The sequence below is a fragment of the Asparagus officinalis genome, chromosome 5 (assembly GCF_001876935.1).
Source record: "Asparagus officinalis chromosome 5, Aspof.V1, whole genome shotgun sequence".
Taxonomy (NCBI): Eukaryota; Viridiplantae; Streptophyta; class Magnoliopsida; order Asparagales; family Asparagaceae; genus Asparagus; species Asparagus officinalis.
The window spans coordinates 129,817,345-129,841,706 of NC_033798.1; the positions used below are offsets into that span (position 1 = coordinate 129,817,345).

Consider the following 24,362-nt stretch of genomic DNA (forward strand, 5'->3'; position numbering starts at 1 on the left):
AAGTTAATCAGAAAAGAGGAAGACATGTTACCACGTGCGCTAGGTTCTCGTGCTTTATATGGTTGACAGACACTCCTTAGGAGATCTAAACAGTTTTGCAGAAATACTGATATGTAACTTGGTATAGGTACTTTTACACTCTATAAGTTTTTGCAGCATTTCTATGTATGTATAATCTATTAGTAAATTTAATTAATAGTTTCAATAGTGATAATCTCTTGCCATGCCATGTGTCTATTTTTCCAGTTAGCATCACTGTTCAATTATCCTAAAATTTGACATCACCTTTGAATAACAATTATGTATTCTTTTCACAGTTATGTATCTTTCTTTGTGTTTTTATTCTGGATATCCTTGCCTTGTTCATTGGTAATTTATGTTAAGTTATTAGGTATATGTGCTGCTGGAACCTTCCGTTCTTCAGTAATGAAATTTGCTCATGCCTGATGGATGTTATCGTTACCAAGATTGCCTAAGCGTTACGTATTATATGGTTCACACAATTTCTATTAGATGTTCCAGTTTTGTTCTTGTGAATATTCAAGAATATTGAAAGCTGATCGGATGTCTTCTCAAAAATTGCCTGTTCGTTCATTTTCTACCCATGCTAATATTGGGCAGACAACAAGGCGTTACTTTAATTTTTGACATTCTATTGACCTGAATTCCATTCTATATCAATTTTAGACATCACTCTTGGATAATGCTAGTATGTAAACAAGATACTCTTCAATATTAATTTTTAACTTCATAATAAATGCTATCACGTTAGATCTGGCCTAAAAATCTTTGTGAAGTTCATAGACACCAGATTATTGCACTTCTATAGCTACTATGACAATCATTATGTAGGCCTACTTGAAAATTTCTGTATTAAAATTCTAAATGTTCTAGTTCTTGATTCCTGTGACTAGCATAATGGGATTGGTATTAGCAAATCATACGAAACATAAACAAAAAGTGACATGCAATACTCACACAGAAGAACCAGAGTTGGTGAAGATAATGTGCCTGAGATCTTCCACAATCTAATTCACTATTTGAGGAATTGCTAGCTTACATGCATAGCTATATTTGTGTAAGATTTTTCAAATTTTGGAGGGAACAGGACTTGCACCCCTGCTGTTTGGTACATGCACAAGTAGGTTTATCCCCTAATTGCTTTTAGCCAAAAGGAATACGTTGATGAGTTTTCCCCCCTCTTTTAAAGTGACATAAGATGTATATGTAAGTAGCACATTCCTGTTTCCATGGTATATAGTTTTAAAAGTATAGCCCAACGGAAATACAAAGCATTTGGGTGGCTGGAACACTGATATCTTTGGCTTGAGCAGTCAATCGCTGATAATATTTTAGGTAGAAGCAGGAAGTTGATCACATCTATAGGTTTGATTTAGATAAATGTTTGTTTCTTTTTTCTACATTTGGCAAGATAAGTTGCAAAATAAAGTACTGGAGTAAGATGTCAAGATGGATAGCTGTTAAGATGTTAAGAGAAGTGCACACTACCTGTATCCAGTTATAAATATTTTTTGTTCAGCTTTTGCTATCATTCCTTCTATTAATTGCTGATAAGTAGTAATAACCTCACTGGGGATATAGAACCTTCGGTACTAAATTATTCTACGAGCATCGATGTAGATATCTGTCGGACATTCATGAGCTTTTGTGAACTCATGAACTCACATGTATGCACACCCCTCATGCTTCTGTGTGCAAATGTATGTATTGATACTCGGGCTGTGATAGGGTTCAGATATACAATGACTTTTTTCATTGACATGATCTAATCATATTTCACTTGATGGCTACTTTTTAACAGCAAAAGGTAAATTCTCATAGTTCCAAATGATCACCATGAGTCAGATCTTCTTGAGTTTGCAAGCATTAGTTTATCATAAGTTTGTACTACTTCTGTTTTATGTTATTGTACTAATGCCTTACTCTATCTCAACATATTTCCTTCTTCATCCCTGTTTCATCCTGGCTAATTGGTTGACTTGTCTATGGTGGGAACTTGGTGGCTGCTGCAGTGAAGTTTTAAATTGAGTATGTTTCTTTCAATCATCACGGCCTCTGTAAGTTTTTATGCAGATCTACCCGGCCCTTCATTTCCTGAATTGAATATACTGTCTGTGTATTTGATTTTATTTTGACAATGGTCCTCATGTTGCTGTGTCTCTTTTTCTTTTATTGACTTGTGATTTTTGCAGTAACTATTTTTATTTTAAGAAGATAATTTTCCCTTGGAGAGCCATTCTTTGTTGTTGTTGTTGCAATTATCTCTTTTCTGCTGCCGCTGTTAGTAAAGTAACCAGGGATCCTTTCCTGTCCTTGAATTTTTTTCTGTGTACTTTTATTCTCTCGATCATAAAGGTACATGATTGAAATGTAAGCAGCTGCTTGTCTGAAACTAGTTGTTCAGTGTACTATTATTGAACATCTACCAGCTTTTGACATATCTTCTTCTTCAATTGACAGCATTATTAACCTTTTTCTCTAGTATACTATTCATCAGTTAGGAAATCCAGAATTTGTGATATGGAGAAGATAAGAGTAGCTGTTTGTTTCCACACACTGAATAATTACTTGGGTTGGAAGAGCATTAGCAAAAGATGGACTTGACAAGAAATAAAAGGTGTGTATCTGTCTCTCTATTCTTCCTGAACTTTTGCATGCAATATTCTTAGTTAACTAATCTAGTGCAAGTTAATTTTTGTCTTCCACTTTTTCTACATTGTAAAAGTTGACATCGTTATAATTTCTCGAGATGAATCTATTCTATGATATTTGGTAATTTGTAACCTATTTTTTCTAGTTTATTCTTTAAAATATGGGAATAAAATTTAACCAATTCACTATTATCCGAGTATAACATTTTTCCGTGACATATCCTGCCGCCGAGGCCTTATGACTTGACTTGACTGCAAATAGGTATTGGGTATGTAGAATTACTCCCCACACATTGTGTCCCATTGCCGTGTCTTGCGTCTATGTCCATGTTTCTTAGGCGGCGATGTTTAGGGTTAAAAAACCAATCGACTTGATTTTATCAGTATTCATTTGGATCTGGAAGGATGACTGGTCATCCGAAAATTATGATAAGCACAGAAGCACTACAATTTTCATGGAGAGTTCTTTTTGAAGTTCTTCCATTTCAATGGTCAAATGCTGGAAGCTGTTTTGTACTGAAGATTCTACGGTAGCTTCTAGGTCATATTTCAAGTATTTGATAATAAAATTCTAACCTAATGGATCCAGATGACGTTATCTTACCTATACACAGGATGTTAAGAGTTTTATTTTTTTGGGGCTTTTGCATATATACCCCTCAAATCTTCCATATTTGCAAAATTATCCCCCAAATCTTGGTATTTGCAAAATTGCCCACCGATTCTCTTGCATTGATTTTTTCTACCCCTTCCACTTAACAAATTTAGTTTTTAAATGGAAAATTGCTGCAAACCTGTTGGAAATTATTGGGAACTTTGGCATTACCTTGTTTAAAAAGCAATATTATTCTTAGGTTGGGGTGGTGGAAAAACTCAAAATGCTAGTTTTGAAAGGTAATTTTGCGAATACCAAGATTTGAGGGGTAGTTTTGCAAATGCTAAATATGTGAGGGGTATATGTGCAACAAACCCTATTTTGTCCGTGGCTTGAGGTCTGACTTGTACTTATGTTTAATTATCTTGAAGTTTAGTTTGAGAATTGATGACTAATGTGCATAAATTCCCAGCAGTACTATCTGATCTTTCTCAATACTTGATGATCCTTCTCACTCTGACATGTTTTTCTGTGATCATCCATGTTTGTTCGTAAAATGAGATCTCAAAATTTGTATTAATTGAATTGTTTATTACAAATCGAAATCATTTTTACACAGAAGCAGAGAGAATTGATTCGATCTCTCTTTGTTTAACGTGGGTTCGTTGGGCGATATGATGCTTCTCTCGATGCTCGTGTCAAGTTTGCTTTCCTTTGACGATTCGAACGAGGTTGCGGACAAACTTCAGCGCGTGGTAGAAGTTTGGTTGGATGAGTTCGAAGGCCGAACAAGTGCTTGATTGCTTGTAGGTCGAGTATGCCGAGATCTCAAAGTTCGGTCCTCTTCTCCTGAGGATTCGAACAAGACTGCCAATAAGCTTCGTCGCGTGGTAGAAGCTTTATCGGAATTTGAATACCCGAGCTAGGATATTTGAGAACCGAGTGCACAAGATGCTAGGTTCGTCTCCTTGTCCCTGACCTCCTCTTTTCTTGTAGAGGAGAATGACTAGTAACCATCCCCTCAAAACGTGGAAAGTGGGCACAACCACTTCCATGTTTTAAGCTTTACTGGCTGACTTGGTCAAGCTGTGCAGGCGAGCTTAACAATTCAGACGAGCTTGGCATATGCATATGAGTTTGGCACATGCAGGCGTGGTTGGAGTATGCGGGCGAACCTTGTAGGCAAAGCTATCAGGCGAGCTTCAATCAATTCAGGCGAGCTTTAAAAATTCAAGCGAGCTTGACTCATGCAGGCGAGCTTCGTAAGTTAAGCGTTCAGGCGAGCTTAACTTCGTTCAGGCGAAGCTCAATGTTTAGGCGAGCTTAGTCTTGCCCGCAGAGTCAAGTATTCAGGCGAACTTGGCTTTGCTTATTTGATTCAGGCGAAGTCACACTATCAGGCGGACTTGTTTTGAATGTTCAGGCGAACAAGTAGATTTAGCTTGGTTCAGGCGAACCCTAGTCTTGCAGGCGAAGTTCAGGTGTCGAGGAACATAACTTGCTGCGAAGAACGAGTCATAACTTTCAAATCGTAAGTCGGAATTAGACGAATTATATATGAAAATTGATTATCTTGACGGGACGGGGCTGACCAAATTGACCAAGGTTTGGTTTGTCGCCGTCTGGTTTGCCAAATTCCCTCCGGTTTGAGAGATATCAGCGTTTTTATCCGTTTTTACTATTTTTAGTAATGTTCTTGCAGGCAAACTTCTGAACTTCTCTGTTAGGGATAAAATCAATTTTATTTTCCTACAAAATCCCCTTCAAAGTTTTCAGACCCAAATTAAGTTGCATGGGGTCTGAAATACTTTGAATATTAAAGACCTGCAAAATGATCACCATTCAGATGAGACGGTGAGCCTTCCAGCGAACTTGGCCATTCTGGTGAAGTTAAACTCTTCAGACGCAGCTCATGATTGTCACCTAGGATTTTTAGCAAACCCTCAGCTATCAACGGACTTGATTTATCTTTACCAACTGCTATTTGAGTTGGACTAGTCATGTTTTTACCCTTAGCATGGTAAGCTGTCGAGGATTTTCCCTTAGGCTCAATGCTAAAATTTCTCCTTTATCCTTAGCCATTCGATGCGTTGGATTAAGTGTTTGAACATGATTACAATAATGAATATTGACTCATCGCTTGGTAGGTCACTATTTGGGAACAAGAGGGTAGATAGGGGCTCATCGCTTGGTAGGTTACTATCAATGAACAACCATCATTTGAAGAAATGGCAGTGTAGAAACAATAAAGTTGTTCAGTGACATAGTAGTATAACGACTGTGATTGAAATATTGACACATCGCATGGTAGGTCACTATCTTCGATAGTTCTAAGGAGCTAAAACATTCAGAAAAGATCAGATAGTGAATCATCGCATGGTAGATTGTTATCTTGATCGAGTGACAAGTAAGGGTTTATCGCATGGTAGAACACTACTTGACGAAGTATTTTCAATAGGGAGATAAAATTTGACTATCAGAGGTAATCATTAACGTGATAGTATTTTGTGGTCCCGTCATCCTATTAAAGAGGATTGGTGGGCGAATTTGGAAGAAATCAAGTCGTTCAGTGACATGGAAGTATAACGACAGTGATTGGAATAGCGGCACATCGCTTATAGGCCACTATCTTCAACCGTTCTAAGAAGATAGAACGTTCTGAAGGGATCAGATAATGAATCATCGCATGGTAGATCGCTATCTTGATCGAATGATAAGTAGGTGTTCATCACATGGTAGAACTGAAGGAAATCTCGTGCTTATTACATGCAAAATATACAGCGAAATACTATATGTATAATTATATTAAGCATGTAGAGAACATAAAATACATAATAGGACCATCATAATTAAATCTAACATGATCCCTATATTAAAGAGAGCATACAAGAGTTAGTCATACTTTCGAAGCGTGATTCGATAAAAGATCGAACAACCCCTTAGTTCTTGCTCCTTGTAGTAGTAAATCTCCTCGTAGTGGATCTCCAAGTCTTCAAGTGAGCTTGATAAAATTGGAGTCTTCTTGAGACATAAGGCAAGATATTCACCCCGGGGTACTTTAAAATCCTACTACTTTCTCTTACTCAAAGATTCTAGAGTTTAGTAAGAGATAGATCTTTCTTTTTTATTCTCTTATGGAAAAAAAAAACTACTTAGCTAATTTTTCATTAACCTTTCCATAAGAGAAAGAGCTCATATATATAGAGTGAGATATGTCATGACTCATCTCATGAGTCATGCCAGGAGTCATCTAAATGTAATGATTCCTTTCATGAGTCATGCAATGACTCATCTCATGAGTCATGCAAAGAATCACGAAGAATCAAAACTATGTGCTAAAACCATGTTCCCAAACCATACCACCTTAATGACTCATCTCATGACTCATTAATCAAGGTATAATAAAGTGTGTATTTCATAAATAAAAATACCACATAAATACGGTATTTCGTAATTTTTCAATCATTGACTAATAAATCATCATATGACCAAAAAGTCAATGAGTTGACCAAAAGTCAACAGTTGACCAAAAAGTTAACTAGCTGACTAAAAGTTAACTTTATGGGGAAAATATTGGAATTCATTTCCTAAGCACATAGCATTCCGATTTTACCGATATACATAACCGTTTATGTGTATCCGGTAAAATCATATATGCGTATCAATCATACGCATCACTCCATAAATTGTGTTTCATAGGATTCAAGTACGCGCTTGGTGTGACTCTAGGGCCCAACTTAAAAAACTCGGTAGTGGATCATATCCATAAGTACAGTTGTGATAAATGTCTACAAGATGCTAACACAATTTTATCAGGACCACTCAGTGATAATATTGTACAGTCTGGTCTCTTCGTCAAACCATGTCAAACTATCGAGTCTAGGGTATGAAAAACTGTCAAACCCTAATAGCTCGATTAGTGTTTGTTGATATTAAACTCATAACCTATAAGATCAAACTGACACTCAGTTTATCTTATTTACCTCGGTCAAGAATTTCCTGGCTATAGTTATATCAAATAATCTTATGACATCAACCCATTATACTGGGAGAGACGAATCTCATCTTGGCATCTCAATATCTACTTATGTCTCGGGATGCACCCAACAAGAACCGCTATGCACAACTCAAATAAGAACTGTGGTTAGATAAAAGTCTAAGTACACCTATACTGACATGTAAGATATTGCACTCATGCCTTAGGTCAAGAGATTATTATGTACTATATCACTTGAGAACTTCTATTTAACAGTTAAGTATAATTACCAACTAGATGTTCTCAGAGAGTCGTTCAGTCAACTCATTCATTAATGAGTCACCTGTATACTATATCTTGATGTCTCACATCAATGATCCAAGAGATGGATCATCATCCTACCAAAGGAGAAATAAAGTATACACTAGTCTTCCCAAAGTGATGATGTCCTATTTCAACACTTCATCGACTAGGAACATTTTAGAATATCAGTTAGCGACAAATCAGATCTCTTCATTACGATCATATCCGAAATGTCTGATAGTCTAGTATCATTCTAAGGATTTTATCTGTATTAAAATACCAGATAAATCTGACCAAAATAGTATACTATCATTTTGAACAAGGATGTTATATTCATATAGGTCCTGTTACAATATACAATTATTACCTGTATGACATCTATATCTAACAAACTCCCACTTGCACTAAGGCCAATCATTGTAGTATCTAATACCCAATAGCTCAATAAGTTTTTCAAATTGTGTACGAGTAATTGCCTTTGCGAATGGATCTGTTATATTATCTTTTGTGTCAACTCTTTCAATCTTGATCTCTTGGCGATCAACTATCTCCCTGATCAAATGATACTTCCTCAGAATGTGTCTGGACTTATGGTGAGACCGATGTTTCTTTGTCAGAGCTATTGTAGCATTACTATCACAGTATAAAGATACCGGATTTTTAATGGTTGGAATAACTTTCAGCTCTGAAAGGAACTTCCTCATCCAGACAGCTTCTTTGGCTGCATCATTTGCCGTAATGTATTCGGTTTTCATAGTAGAGTCTGCTACTGTGTCCTGTTTGGAACTTTTTCAACTGACAGCCCCTCTATTGAGGGTAAAAACATATCCTGAAACAGATTTACTATCATCGATATCACTCTGAAAGCTAGAGTCGGAAAAAGCCTTTATTTGGAGGTCACTTTTACCGTATATCAAAAATAACTCTTTAGTCCTTTTCAGATACTTAAAGTATATTTTTGACTGCTTTCCAGTGCTCTTCTCCATGATTAGATTGGTATCTACTAACCAAACTGAGTGAATAAGCGATATCCAGTCTAGTACATAACATGACATACATGATTGATCCTATTGCTGAGGCATAAGGAATTAGACTCATGCGTTTCCTCTCTTCATCAGTCTGGGGAGATATCTTTTTAGAGAGGGAGATTCTAAGAGATGCAGGTACGAAACTTTTTTTGATTTTTTCATGCTAAACCGCTTTAGCATTTTGCTAATATATCTAGATTGGGATAATCCTAATATCCTTCTAGATCTATCTCTATAGAACTGAATACCCAGTATACAGGATGTTTCACCCAAATCTTTCATGAAAAATCTTTTTGACAGCCAAATTTTAACCGCTTGTAACGACGGTATGTCATTACCGATTAAGAGTATATCGTCTACATATAAAATAAGAAACGATACTATACTCCCACATTACCGATTAAGAGTATATCGTCTACATATAAAATAAGAAACGATACTATACTCCCAATTATCCTTTTATACACACATGGTTCATCTGGATTTTTGATGAAACCAAACTCTTTGATAGCATCATCAAAACAGATGTTTCATCTCCATGATGCTTGTTTCAGTCCATAAATGGCTTTAAGCAACTTACATGTTTTTTTACTGTTCTCACTGACTACAAATCCCTCTGGTTGAGACATATATATCCACTCTTCTAAATCACCATTTAGAAATGCAGTTTTAACGTCCATTTGCCAGATCTCGTAATCATAGTGAGCAGCTATAGCAAGTAAGATCCGAATAGACTTTAGCATAGCCACTTGAGAAAATGTTTCATCGTAGTCTAAATTAGGTTTTTGACAAAAATCTTTAGCTACCAATCTAGCTTTAAAAGTCTCTACTATTCCATCTACACCTAATTTTTTCTTAAACAACCATTTGTAACCTATGGGCATCATCTCTTTAGGAGCATTGTCTAAGATCCATACTTTGTTATTGTACATAGAGTCTATTTCGGATTTCATCGCATCATGCCAAGCAACAGAGTCCCTACTCTGAGATGCTTGCTGATAACTCAAAGGTTCGTCATCATCTATGACGTGATCTAACATGCTACCTTCAACGAGAAAATCATATGTGATCTAACATGCTACCTTCAACGAGAAAATCATATTGTCTCTTAGGTGCATGAGATCGCCTTGGATATATGCGGAGTGGTTGAGGTTCTTTTGGTTCAACTGAATTTTTTGGTTCTACTAAATTATAGTATTGATTTGTATCTCTGAAATTTCTTCCAGTTCTATCATGCTCTCACTAATTTCTTTTTCAAGAAATTCCTTCTCTAAGAAGGTAGCATACCGAGAAACAATTATCTTTTGTTCATCGATGTGGTAGAATTGATTTCCATGGGAATTCCTTGGATATCCTACAAATTTACACAATACTGAACGTGCTTCTAACTTTTTGGGATCTTGCTTTTTTACATAAACATGACATCCTCAAATTTTAATATAATTAAGATGTGGTTTCATCCCATACCATATCTCATATGGAGGTTTAGGCACTGCTTTAGTTGGAACCCTATTCAGTAAGTGTGCTGCTATTTCCAACGCATACCCTCAGAATGAAAAAGGTAACTCAGCGTTACTCATCATGGAACATACCATATCTAATAGGGTATGATTCCTCATTTCTGACACGCTGTTAAGCTGTGGTGTAAAGGGTGGAGTAACCTGAGAGAGAATTCCATTCTCTTTTAAAAACCCTAAGAATTCTGAGCTCAAGTATTTTCCTCCTCGATCCGATCGAAGAATTTTAACTTTCTTACTTGTTTGATTCTCTACTTCATTTTTATACTCGATAAATTTCTCAAATGCTTCAGACTTGTGTTTCATCAAAAACATATGTTCAAATCTTAAAAAATCATCAGTAAAAATAATAAAGTAGGAGTAGCCACACCTGACCAATGTAGACATAGGACCACATACATCACTATGTATCAGTCCTAAGAGTTCTGTAACTCTTGCTTCAGTTTCCGTAAATGGAGTCTTGGTCATTTTACCTTTAAGACAAGACTTACAAGTATCATAAGACTTAAAGTCAAATAGATCTAAATATCCATACTTATGTAGCTCACCAAGTCTTTTTTTATTAATATGACAGTTTACAATGCCATAAGAAAACGTCGTTCATAACCAAGTACTTTCTTTTATTAGTGTGATGAGTATTCAGAATTGTGTTTTGATTAAGAATATAGATGCCATTACACATTGTTCCATAAGCAATCAATTTTTGATTAAATATGATATTCATAACATTGTTCTCCAATTTAAATATATATATCCATCTTTATCTAATAAAGATATGGATATTATATTGCACATCATAGTTAGTATGAAATATCAGCTTTTCAAAATCAAAATGTTTCTATTTGGCAAAGTTAGATGAAAATCCCCTACTGCAAGTGCTGCAACTATTGCACCATTGCCAACTTATATGGTCATCTCTCCAGCTCCAAGTTTCCTATAACTTCTCAACCCCTGTAACAAATTACAGATGTGAGATTCTGATCCGGTATCTAATACCCAAGATGTAGGATTTATAGAAAAACAATTCTGAGTAACAAACACATCTGAAGATGAAGCAACATCTTGCTTCTTCTTCATGAGTGAGGCTAAGAATTCTGGATATATACTCTTAACATTTCTCAACCAGTCTATGTAATTAGGATCGGTTAACTTGTTCTGTTCTGGTATGATTTTTAAGCCAGACATAATGGCCTGAAAGAGAAAGAAAAGATATTTTAGTAGATGTTCAATACATAAAATAGATTTGGTTTAATTTTTATCTAAGTTATGCTTCCCACTATTTTTCGAGTCCCTCAAAACCTTTATAAAAGGTAATCGGAAAATAACCCTTTGTTTTCAAGTGGGATCAAGATCCAATTATCATTGAATGTATCAACCTTGACGAAGGCCAACAAATCGATATACTCAATAATTGGTAGACAATTTTTGTCTTTTACATTCTTGTAATTCTTGATATGATTTTACCCCTAGTCTTTTATGACCTTGACGATGGCCAACAAATCATAAAATGCTAGTTAAGTTTGGACCCATCATTTCTTGACCGGCTTAAATTTAACTTATGCATGCTCTTGACGAAGGCCAACAAAGTTGCATAACCAACTTAAGCTATCCTTATATCTTATATACAGATGAATACTACTTAGTCATAGAATAGTATTGCCTTGACGATAGCCAACAAACAAATTATTTATAAGCTTAGTAGTACTCAACTGAAATGATGGAGGGCTACGGACGATTTCATAAATCTTTTACCGTAATCAAACTTGATATAGTTAAAAGATGCTCTATATTTACACTTGCAATAATTAAACTAGTCAGGTAAGTACAAGATTGGTGGGAGGGTTCCGGGATATTCACCGGGAATATTCATCGGACCTTAATTAAGTAACCATCGCTTTTTAAGACCATAATGCGAAAGATTGGGCATCATCCCTAACCTTAAGTTGGGCATCACCCCATGAGCTATATCTCATAATTACTTTCCTTGACACTAGTTAAAAGTTCGTTCTAAATACATTTTTTTTAAATACTATAGGTTTATTTATCTTTCACACTAACGCTATGTTAATGTCGGTCTCACCACTCTATGGTCAATAAACTCTTATTGTCATGTCTCACAGAGTTTAAAAAAATGAGTTTTTATAATAAAAACTATTTTCTAGTGAGATAGAGATATAAACTTTGCAGAGTATAGCACCCAATTGTATTGACATCTATAATTAGGACACAACTAACATATCAACATATATAATAGCAATATGGAACGATAGTGGACAACTAAAGGAATAAAATGCAACTACACTAATTACATTTTGGCAAGCAATTTGTAACTCCTTGCAGTGCTAGCTCCCTTACAAATCCTGTATTATTACAATCACATATACATAGGACGTGCAAACCCCATTTATTATGAAAAAACTATCTCGTAGGATGGGTAATAATATTGCATTAAATATGAAATAAAATCTATAAATGAAATAACTAAACTAAATAACCATACCCCCTTACCCGAACAAGGGCCTATACCCGTAGGCGTAGCCCATGATCGGTGAGCAAATGCCTAAACCCGTAGGCGTAGCCCATGCTCGGGGAGGGAAGATGTCAAAAATAATATTACATTTCTAGCTATATTACATCAATACAATAAATGTAAGAAAATCGTTGTTCACTATCATCCATAAATATAACATTCACGCAAGATGATATAAAACATATAACTTAATCAACATTAAGAAATATGCATCTATCTAGTTATGCAACAAATTGAAAACTAGATAACATAAAGATTATCCTAACTCAAATAGGACTATCATGCTTCTAACCAGTGTTTTTAAGGGCGATTTGGGGCGCGCGCCTCGGGCGCGAGGCGCTTCGGCTCAATAGCATAGCGCCCCGCATCAGGTGCGGGGCGCTACGCTTGCGTCGGGCGCGCGCCTGGGGAGCGCCCCGCAGCGCCTGACGCTAAGCGCAGAGCGATCGCTTCATTCCCAGAACCGCAAGCAAATAGGGTTCGGGTATAAACCCGCTTCCCACACTTAAAACCCGAAATCAAAAAGGGAAAAAGAAACACAGAGAGAACTAAATCAAGCTGGTTCTGTCGATCCACTTACCTCTCCTCCAAAAGTTGCCTGCTTCCTCAAAATCGGAGAAGTTATCCAACGGGAGGTCACGAAGACGATGGCGATCGCCCGCGAAGATGACAGCGATCGGCCACCAAGACGACGACGGGCGGCACGAAGACGACGAAGATCGGCAGCGCAAGGTTAGTTATTATTTTTCCCATTTTTTTTTTCTTTTTTCCTTCCTCTTTGCTTTTTCTTCGTTGTCCAGCTTTTTTTTTTCCTCCTCAACGAGAAGGTTCGTTTCCAGGCTTCCAGCTTTCGTTTTTTATTTGTTTTTTCTGTCGCTCCCCTTGAATCTTTGTTTTTTTCTTTGTTTTTTCCCCAGCCTTCTTTTTCCTGTAGATAAATTAAGTGGGAAGTGGGTAGCTGTCCTTTTTTTTCTTGTTTTACTGTAGCTATTAAGTGGGTAGTGGGTGGCGATCCTTTTTCTTGTTTTACTGTAGCTATTTTCACAATAAAAAAAATAATTATAGCATAATATTTTAACACTGTCAATTTGTTATATGAATTACTGTAACTATTTTAGTGTAGTTAAATTAACAGTAAAAAATTAACTATATTTAGGTTGTAACTTGGTGTAAATGTATGAATTTTGTAGCTATTTTACTGTATTTTGGTGTAAATATATGACTTTGCGCATAATGCATATACGTGTTTCTGTGGTCTGGAGTGCGCCTCGCTTCGCTCGGGCGCGCGCCTCGCATTGCGCATGTGCGCGTAAACTGACTTTGCGCCCCGCATTGCGCCTCGCGCATTGAAAACACTGCTTCTAACATACAACTACACTAGTTGTAAATAAGTGTTTTGTAATTTATACAAGTGTTTTTACTCCTAAAAACTTATGAACCAAAAATCACATTTTTGAATCAATAACTAGTATAACTAATGACAAAACAACTTGATTAAATTAACTAGTTTCATTAAAACATCTTTTAATTAAACTAGTAAGTAGAAGCAAGTACAAAGACCTCTATGAGTTAGATATTCATGTTAAGATTTAGTTAGATGGAACCATGGCTCTGATACCATGAAGGAAATCTCGTGCTTATTACATGCAAAATATACAACGAAATACTGTATGTATAATTATATTAAGCATGTAGAGAACATGAAATACATAATAGGACCATCCTAATTAAATCTAACATGATCCCTATATTAAAGAGAGCATACAAGAGTTAGAAAGTCATACTTTCGAAGCGTGATTCGATGGAAGATCGAACAACCCCTTAGTTCTTACTCCTTGTAGTAGTAAATCTCCTCGTAGTGGATCTCCAAGTCTTCAAGTGAGCTTGATAAAATTAGAGTCTTCTTGAGACACAAGGCAAGATATCCATCCCGGGGTACTTTAAAATCCTACTAGTTGCTCTTACTTAAAGATTGCTAGAGTTTAGTAAGAAGTAGATCTCTATTCTTTATTCTCTTATAGAAAAAGAAACTACTTAGCTAATTTTTCATTAACTTTTTCATAAGAGAGAGAGAGAGAGCTCATATATATAGAGTGAGATATGTCATGACTCATCTCATGAGTCATGCTAGGAGTCATCTAAATGTAATGATTCCTTTCATGAGTCATGCAATGACTCATCTCATGAGTCATGCAAATAATCATGAAGAATCAAAACTATGTGTTAAAGCCATGTTTTCAAACCATACCACCTTAATGACTCATCTCATGACTCATTAATCAAGGTATAATAAAATGTGTATTTCATAAATAAAAATACCACTTCAATACGGTATTTCATAAATACGGTATTTCGTAATTTTTCAATCATTGACTAATAAGTCATCATATGACCAAAAAGTCAATGAGTTGACCAAAAGTTAACTTTATGGAAAAAATATTAGAATTCATTTCCTAAGCACATAGCATTCCGATTTTACCGATATACATAACCGTTTATGTGTATTCGGTAAAATCATATATGCGCATCAATCATACGCATCACTCTATAAATTGTGTTTCATAGGATTCAAGTACGCGCTTGGTGTGACTCTAGGGCTCAACTTAAGAACTCGGTAGTGAATGATATCCACAAGTACAACAGAGGTGCTAGCTATACATGAAGACTATCAGGGTATAAGTTGTGATAAATGTCTGCAAGATACTAACACAATTTTATCAGGATCACTCAGTGATAATATTGTACAGTCTGGTCTCTTCGTCAAACCATGTCAAACTATCGAGTCTAGGATATGAAAAACTGTCAAACCCTAATAGCTCGATTAGTGTTTGTTGATATTAAACTCATAACCTATAAGATCAAACTGACACTCAGTTTATCTTATTTACCTCGGCCAATGATTTTCTGGCTATGGTTATATCAAATAATCTTATGACATCAACTCTTTATACTTGGAGAGACGAATCTTATCTTGGCATCTCAATATCTACTTATGTCACATGATGCACCCAACAAGAACCGTTATGTACAACTCAAATGAGAACTGTGGTTAGGTAAAATTCTAAGTACACCTATACTGACATGTAAGATATTGCACTCATGCCTCAGGTCAATAGACTACTATGTACTATATTACTTGAGAACTTCTATTTGACAGTTAAGTATAATTACTAACTAGATGTTCTCAGTGAGTCGTTCAGTCAACTCATTCACTAATGAGTCACCTGTATACTATATCTTGATGTCTCACATCAATGATCCAAGAGATGGATTATCATCCTACCAAAGGAGAAATAGAGTATACACTAGTCTTTCCAAAGTGATGATGTCCTATTTTAACACTTCATCGACTAGGAACATTTTAGAATATACGTTAGCGACAAATCAGATCTCTTCATTACGATCATATTCGAAATGTCTGATAGTCTAGTATCATTCTGAGGACTTTATCTGTATTAAAATACCAAATAAATCTGACCAAAATAGTATACTATCATTTTAAACAATGGTGTTATATTCATATAAGTCCTGTTACAATATACAATTATTGCTTACAGGACACCTATATCTAACAAGAACACTACTTGACAAAATATTTTCAAAAAGGGATTGACTATCAGGGGTAACGTGATAGTATTTTGTGGTCCCACAATCCTATTGAAGATGATTTGTGGGAGAATTTAGAGAAAAATTAACTATCACAGATAAAAATTAAAGTGATAGTATTTTGTGGTCCCGTCATCTTATTGAAGATGATTGGTGGGAGAATTTGGAGAAAAAATAATTATCATAGGTAATCGTTAACGTGATAGTATTTTGTGGAGCTGATTGATGACGAGCTTCGAGTCGTCATGACTCCGTTAGAGAGAAAAATCTAGGTCGTATATGGTTTTGCGAAGAAGCCGAGACTACCCCCACTCCAGCGATAATCAGGAGTAAAGGGTAAAGACACCTGCATCCAATAGAGTTTGGATCTTATCCTTCATGATGTAGCATTTAGAGGTGGGATAACAAACTATCCTGTGATACGCACAGTAGTTGGGATCATCCGTTCTCGACGTCTTCTCGGGTCGCATTGATTCTGGGAGCTTGATCTTCTTCGCCTTGATCAAGGATTTGAGGAGTGGGACGACTTGCTTATCTTTGAAGTCGTACTTTTGTTAAAGCGGGTATCCAAAAAATTACCTTTTTGCTTCGAAGAAGATTAATGGAGGAAGTGGTTTCCACTATCAAAGTTTTCTTCCCCTTTGATTGTTTCTGAGAGGTGAAGTCGCTCTGGTTACCCTCTCTTTGGGATTCATATGGCTCCTCGACATCTAGCCTTTTGAGTATGTTTTCAACCTGTTCACCTTGACGAACAAGCTCTTTCCAAGTTCGGGTCTCCATTGTTCCAATATTGGATAAAATATTGATCGAGAGATTGCTGTGGCACATCTCGATCAATGTGTTTTTAGAAATTTGATCACAGCAATGCAATGACCGATTTCTGAATCTCTTGACAAAGTTTTTGACAGACTCTGTCTTCTTCTGCTTTTCAGCTAGCAGTGTGGCCATAAATACTTCTGTGTTATCGTCGAAGAATTCGGTTATGAAGAGCCTTTCCGTGTTAGCCCAAGATTTGATAGAGCCTGGTTCCATCTTGCGGAACCATTCAAAAGCGACTCCTTTGAGGGTGCTAATGAACAGTCGAGTCATAATGGAGTTATTCCTCACTATGTGTCCAGTTTGCGCCTAGAAGTAATAGATGTGTTGGGTAGGAGAACCCTTGCTATCGAACTGCAGGAGGTCGAGTAGACAAAAGTCCCATTCGGCAGGGTATGGCCTGACGACCCCCAGTTCATTCATACTTTTCTGGAGTTTTAAGACGTCGAGTTGGCTTTGGAACTCGTCAAGCTTCTTATCTTGTGGGTCCTTACCAGAATATGATGTCCCTTTTGCAGATTCAGATGACGAATCAGAGGGCGACTCTGGATTCCCTTCTCTTTCTGTTGCTTGTGGAGGAGTTGGTTCCCGCTCTTTGCTCTTGGTTAAGGATTTCGGGGGAGCCCATGATGTCCTCTTTTTCTTGTTTTTCTTGTCCACGAGTTTTTCTAGCATCTCCTTCATAACATTGATTGTGCCTGGTTGTATGGCAATTATAGCTTGGTGCTCTTCCAGCTTTCTGGCTATATCCTCAGGGATTTCAGCCATGTGCACCTTTGCGCGCTCACCTTGAATTGAGCTTGAGGCGTGAGACGTTGTTATTGTCGAGCAATCGTCATCCTCCTCATCAGAAACGGAGGCCAATCGCCTGTAGTCAAGCGGTATGACGACCCCCTTTTTGGTCTGGGTATGCTGGTAGACACCATCAGACTCGATCGAGAGGCTTTTCAATCCCGATGAAAATTCAGCGTCAGAAGAGTGAATTATTCGCCTTGGAGTTCCATGTCATGTTGACAGTTGCAGCTGAGAGATCCAAGTTATCAAGAGCTTGTTTCCTCACGCAGCTGCGTCTTTGATGTGGATGTCTTGACATTGTACCACACCGACATCCAGCGAGCACTGCTGTGATAAGCTTCTCACAGTGGCATCGAGGCGTGCGTTTGCGTGTCAGGTGTTCTCTGAGATTCACAGTGGGTCGATGCGTATAACCCCCAACATCAAAAGGACCAAGTACTGGATTCTGGCGAACTTGCCTATGCAAGCGAAGTTGCTTATGCTAGCGAACTTGCTTGCTCTGACGAAGTTCGTCTGTTTGGGCGAACTTCGTTGTTTGGCGAAGTTCGTCTGTTCTGGCGAACTTCGTTATCAGGCAAAGCTCGGTTGTTCTGGCGAACTTTGTTGTTTGGCGAAGTTCATCTGTTTGGCGAGCTTGAGTCTGCTAGCGAGGTTTAGCCTGCTGTTCTTTCAGGTGAGGTTCGCCTGTTTGGCGAACTTGCACAGCTTGCTGACATCGGCTAAGTGCGCCTGCCGGGTGAACCATGTTTTACCCTTCTGGCAAAGCTCGGTTTGCAGGCGAGGTTCATCTGTCAGGCGAACCTGACGAGGTTCGTCAATTGAGTTAAGTCTGCATGATTGGGGAAGTTCGCCTGAATGGTGAACTTCGCCAATAACACGAAGCTCGCCTGAACTGCGCAGTTTGTCAAATTCGGGAACTTTGCATTATAGTTCGACCGAATTGTGAACTTCGCATTTGTTCTTGACACCAGCATCATAATTCAAGCCGTCTAAGGAGATTAGGGTACGTGCTTCATGGCGAGCGCGGGCTTGTCGACGCCTCCGTTTGGCCCTCTTTGGGAGAGGAGCGTTCACATCGACGGCAAATGCATGTTTTGCGGCGACAGGGACGAGCTTGCGGGGATTGCTTAACAACCCAACGAGCGACTCTTTGGTGTGCATTCTTGGCCTTTCGGCTTGCATCAATTGTTTTAGGAGGAATGGAACCCCCAATATTTGCTCGGGTAAAGCTCTCAGGCATGCTAGCCTTAGTTTGTTAGGGCTGAGTCACACGCAAGACTTTGCGATATTTTCGTGGCGTCTTGCTACCAGAAGAAGCTGAAGACAACTACTCTTCGTACTTCGCTTGATCGAACTCAATGATGAGGGACTCAATGGTAGTCCCTACAACAATCTCCTCGAACTGCACCACCACTGATTCGTCCGAAAGAATGGATTATCCCACTGTGGTCGCCATCTTCTGTTCATCGTAGAATGAGATCTCAAAATTTGTATTAATTGAATTGTTTATTATAAATCAAAATCGCGTTTACACATAAGCAGAGAGAATTGATTCGATTTCTCTTTGTTTAACGTAGGTTCATTGGGGAGATAGGATGCTTCCCTCGATGCTCGTGTCGAGTTCGCTTCCCTTTAATGATTCGAACGAGGTTGCGGACAAACTTCAGCGCGTGGTAAAAATTTGGTTGGATGAGTTCAAAGGCCGAACAAGTGTTTGATTGCTTGTAGGCCGAGTATGCCGAGATCTCAAAGTTTTGTCCTCTTCTCCTGAGGATTCGAACAAGACTGTCAATAAGCTTCGTCGCGTGGTAGAAGCTTTATCGGCGTTTGAATACCCGAGCTAGGATATTTGAGAGCCGAGTGCAGAAGATGCTAGATTCGTCTCTTTGTCCCTGACCTCCTATTTTCGTGTAGCCATCAATGACTTTTTATAGAGGAGAATGACTAGTAACCACCCCCTCAAAACGTGAAAAGTGGGCACAACCACTTTCACGTTTCAAACTTTAGAGGCTGACTTGATCAAGCTGTGCAGGCGAGCTTGACAATTCAGGCGAGCTTGGGCGAGCTTGCAGGCGAGCTTGGCACATGCAAGCGAGCTTGTCACATGCAGGCGAGGTTGGAGTATGCGGGCGAACCTCGTAGGCGAAGCTATCAGACGAGCTTCAATCAATTCAGGCGAGCTTGGCTCATGCAGGTGAGTTTCATAAGTTAAGCGTTCAGGCGAGCTTAACTTCGTTCAGGCGAAGCTCAATGTTTAAGCGAACTTGGCCTTGTCCGCAGAGTCAAGTATTCAGGCAAACTTGGCTTTGCTTATTTGATTCAGGCGAAGTCACACTATCAGGCGGACTTGCCTTGAATGTTCAGGCGAACAAGTAGACTTGGCTTGCTTCAGGCGAAGTTCAGGCGTCGAAGAACATAACTTGCTGCGAAGAACGAGTTATAACTTTCAAACCGTAAGTCAGAATTAAACGAATTATATATGAAAATCGACTATCTCGACGAGACGGGGCCGATCAAATCGACCAAAGTTCGGTTTGCCACCGTCTGTTTCGCCAACTTCCCTCCGGTTTGAAAGATATCAGCGTTTTTGTCTATTTTTTACTATTTTTGGTAATGTTCTTGTAGGCGAATTTCTAAATTTCTCTATTAGGGATAAGTGCAATTTTATTTGCCTACAATCCCCACTAAGTTACTTCCATCAGTGGGTTGGTCTCTCCTTCTAGGATCTTCGTACATCAATTACATGACGAATATGGTAGAGTTTTCTGCTTGCCAACTGTTCTCTAGGATTAGCCCCTCCTCATGAGTAATTGGGAAAGCTACAAAGGTGAACACTAGCTCAAAGAGTTGGTATTAGGTTGATACTGGTAGTATTTTGTTGAATTTTCCACCTCAGAGGGCTGGACTCGTGCTTAACAGACCTCACTTGAAACATAGATGGCCAACTTCCTATATGGAAATTTTTTTAACAAGATAAGCGAGCATGGGGCATGAGACAGAACAACAGAGAATCGAGGGATATATTGGGCGATTGCAGTTGATTCATATGATTGCAATTGGACAACAGAGAGAATGCATATGTTCTCATATAAGTTGATTGATTATGGACTTTATTTCTTTTCTGTCTACTATTTTCAAGTTTATGGGTGCCATAGGCCGGCCAATGTGTTTAGATTCATTGAGATGCAAAATAATTTGAAATAGATTTTTTTTCCCATCCATCCTCAAGTTTACACACATAGATTACTGAATTTTCCTGTTTGATCCACAAAATCCTGATCATATGACTATAGATTAGTAGCTGATAGAGTTACTGTTCTTGCACAAAGCTAGGTTTAAGAGTGATTTAATATATACACTAGAAACAAGAACTACAGGTTATAACATTTACAGTGAGTATGGTTCTTATGTAGGTGTTTTCTCTCTGTATTACATGTTTCCAATAAAACTTTGTTGTTACTGCTACAGAATTTGTCTTTCTGCGAGTTTTTCATTCAATTGTAATTTTTTTCTATATGCTATTAATGATATTCTGTCTCTTTTCAGTTTGTGATGATATCCTTTTTATGCAATAATCAACTAGGAGGAGGACCAATATGCAAAACACCATAAAAGCCTTTGTTTTTAATGAAGAGCTGCAGACGGCCTCAAATCCTCATTACGTTCCCACCACTTTGTCCTTCATGTGCCGCACATCTCCACAATCAAAATTAGAAGCCTCTTAATTATTAGTATTAGTTTATTACCAAAGAAAGATCATTTACATTTCTCTCCCGCTCACTGACCGTTTCAATCCCCTCTCCCTTCATTTTAGCAACACCCTTTTCGTTTTCATTCAAAACCTTTAAACGCCCTTCATTCTCCTCCTTTCTCTCCTTTTCTTTCTCCTCTCCATAATTCCCGATCTTTTCCTCTTCAATCATCTTTCTCCCTTTAATCGTAACTGATAAACAAAACAAAAGCCATTTGAGATCAAAATAAATAGAGAAAATGGACAGAACCCAACCTCCCATCCCTCAAAAATCCAACAGCTTCTCCGCCTCCACCACCTCTTATGAAGAGAAGATCTGCCACCGTAACCTCTCCCTGGGTGCCGTCCAATTTGAAGAAACCCTCAACAAAAAAGGTGAAGAAGAAGATGAAATCAAGAAGCCTGACAGGATCGAAGAAGGAGAAGAGCAAGATGAACAACACGAGGAGAATGCTGAAGCCGATATTATTGAAGAGACGGTGCATTCTGACAATCTCGCCAGCCTCATGGACAATGTTGGTCAGTTCCTCACCATTCTCCTTAGTCTTGGGGAAGGAGCAAAAGTCGACGATGATGATGAAAATGCCTCTAATGTCCCTGAGATCCCTGAAACTACCATTGAGAAGTTTGTCGCCTTGGTTGAGAAGGAGATTATAAAATATGAATCAGGCGAGGAGAAGCTATTACTAGAGAAAAATGAAGACGAGCCTTCCATCCTTGGTGCAGTTGAGGTGTTATCCAAACTGACCAACGCTCTCTCTCCCTTCACATCAAATCCCAAATACTACGAGGTAATGAACATGACTGGTGCTATCTTACACCACACCATGTCATTCTTCGAAGATGAATTCTATTCCTTGCTCGATGAATCCTCAAAATCAAGCAAAGATCAAGGAGGCAGCATCAGCAAAACAAAGCGTCCACCTTCCTTCAGCCGAATGTCCCATGATCACGAACGTCCCGTTGCATCACCATCATCTGAGCCCAACCCTGCCGATTTTTTCCCGGCGTCTGAAACCCTAGCGAGACTTCAAGCAATTGCCCACTCCATGATCTCTGCTGGTTATGAAGCTGAGTGCCGATTGGTGTTTGCTGCTTGTCGACGAAATGCTTTCAAAGCTAGCATGTCCGATTCTGGATTCGAGAAGATTGCCATTGATGATGTGCAGAGAATGGGATGGGAGTCGTTGGAGGGAGAGATTGCCAAATGGAACAAGAGCTTCTGTCAGGCGATCACTACTACTTTTTCTTTGGAACACGACCTTTGCTACTCGGTTTTTACTGGTCACGAGGAGATTGCTTCTGATATCTTCTACAATTTCACAAGCAGTGCAACTCACAATCTTCTCAATTTTCCAGAGGCGATTGCTATAACCAAGCGCTCTTCAGAGAAACTCTTCAAGGTGCTCGATATGTATGAGACGTTGAAGGACATGATGCCCATGGTTGATCGCCTCTTTCCTCGTGAAGGTAAGCCAGAAGAAGAGCAGAAATCAGAGAAGAAACCAGAAGAAGACGTGAAATTGGAAGAAGAAAAAGAAGAAAAATCAGAGGACAAATTGGAAGAAGAGGATAAACCAGAGGAGAAATTAGTTGAGGAGGAATCATCCTCAGATGCAGCAAGCATCAAGGCGGCTATATCTGGAGTCAAGTGTAGATTGGGGGAAGCAGCAGTGGCGATCTTGTGCGAGCTTGAGAACTCAATCAAGAGCCATGCAGTAAAAAATGCAGTGCCAGGTGGTGCAATTCATCCCCTCACTAGCTATATCATGAACTATCTCGAATACGCATGTGAATACATCAACACCCTCGAGCAAATCTTCAAAGATCACAGAAACTCCGATGACAATGACGAAGAAGGTAAGATCGAAGGCAGCAGCAAGAACAACAGCAACAACAGTCACGGTAGTAGCGATCATACCCCATTTGAAGCTCAAGTGACACAAATGATGGAGCTTCTGCAATTGAACCTTGAATCCAAGGCAAAGCTGTACAAGGAGGTAGCCTTGAACAACATTTTTCTGATGAACAACGGGAGGTACATTGTGCAGAGGATCAGGGGATCACCGGAGGTCAACAGACTTCTCGGTAATACTTGGTGCAGGAAAAGGTCATCTGATTTGAGACAGTACCATAAGAACTACCAGAGAGAGACGTGGTCGAAAGTTTTGGAGTGCTTCAAAGATGCTGGCTTGACTGTGAAGGGCTCAGTACATAAGCCTGTGCTCAAAGAGAGATTCAAGAGCTTCAATGCTTTGTTTGATGAGATTCATAAGGTCCAGAGTACTTGGGTTGTTCCTGATGAGCAGTTGAAGTCAGAACTTAGGGTTTCAATCACTGCGGTTATTGTTCCAGCTTATCGATCATTTCTTGCGAGGTATGGTCAATATTTGGATGCAGGAAGGCAGACAGAGAAGTATGTTAAATTTGCACCTGAGGAGGTTGAAACTCTAATTGATGATCTCTTTGGGGGGAATGCCAATACGACTATGAGAAGGAAGTGAGTTTTCGTATCTTGTCTTTTTTTCTGTTTACTATTTGTTTTGTTTGTTATGTTCTTGAAAGAGAAGGGGATGAACTGTGGATCAGATTGGCAAAATGTATGTAACATTTGGATTCTTTTTTTTTTTCTTTTTTGGTTTATTATGTGTAAAAGGTTTAGCATAGTGATATGTTAAGTTGCATTGAGTTTTCTTCCTTTTTTTCTTAACTCTTCATTTCACAAATATATTAATAACTTTGTTGAGTCTTCATTACACAAATATGTTGCCCT

General features: G+C 38.3%; 1 protein-coding gene across 1 annotated transcript; it reads left to right on the forward strand.

Annotated features, from left to right (window-relative positions):
• On the forward strand, positions 32-24,286 carry LOC109841347 (exocyst complex component EXO70B1-like). The gene is made up of 2 exons (XM_020410281.1): positions 32-2,638; positions 21,385-24,286. The coding sequence occupies exon 2, from the start codon at positions 21,829-21,831 to the stop codon at positions 24,091-24,093; it is 2,265 nt and encodes a 754-aa protein (XP_020265870.1). The 5' UTR covers positions 32-2,638; positions 21,385-21,828; the 3' UTR covers positions 24,094-24,286.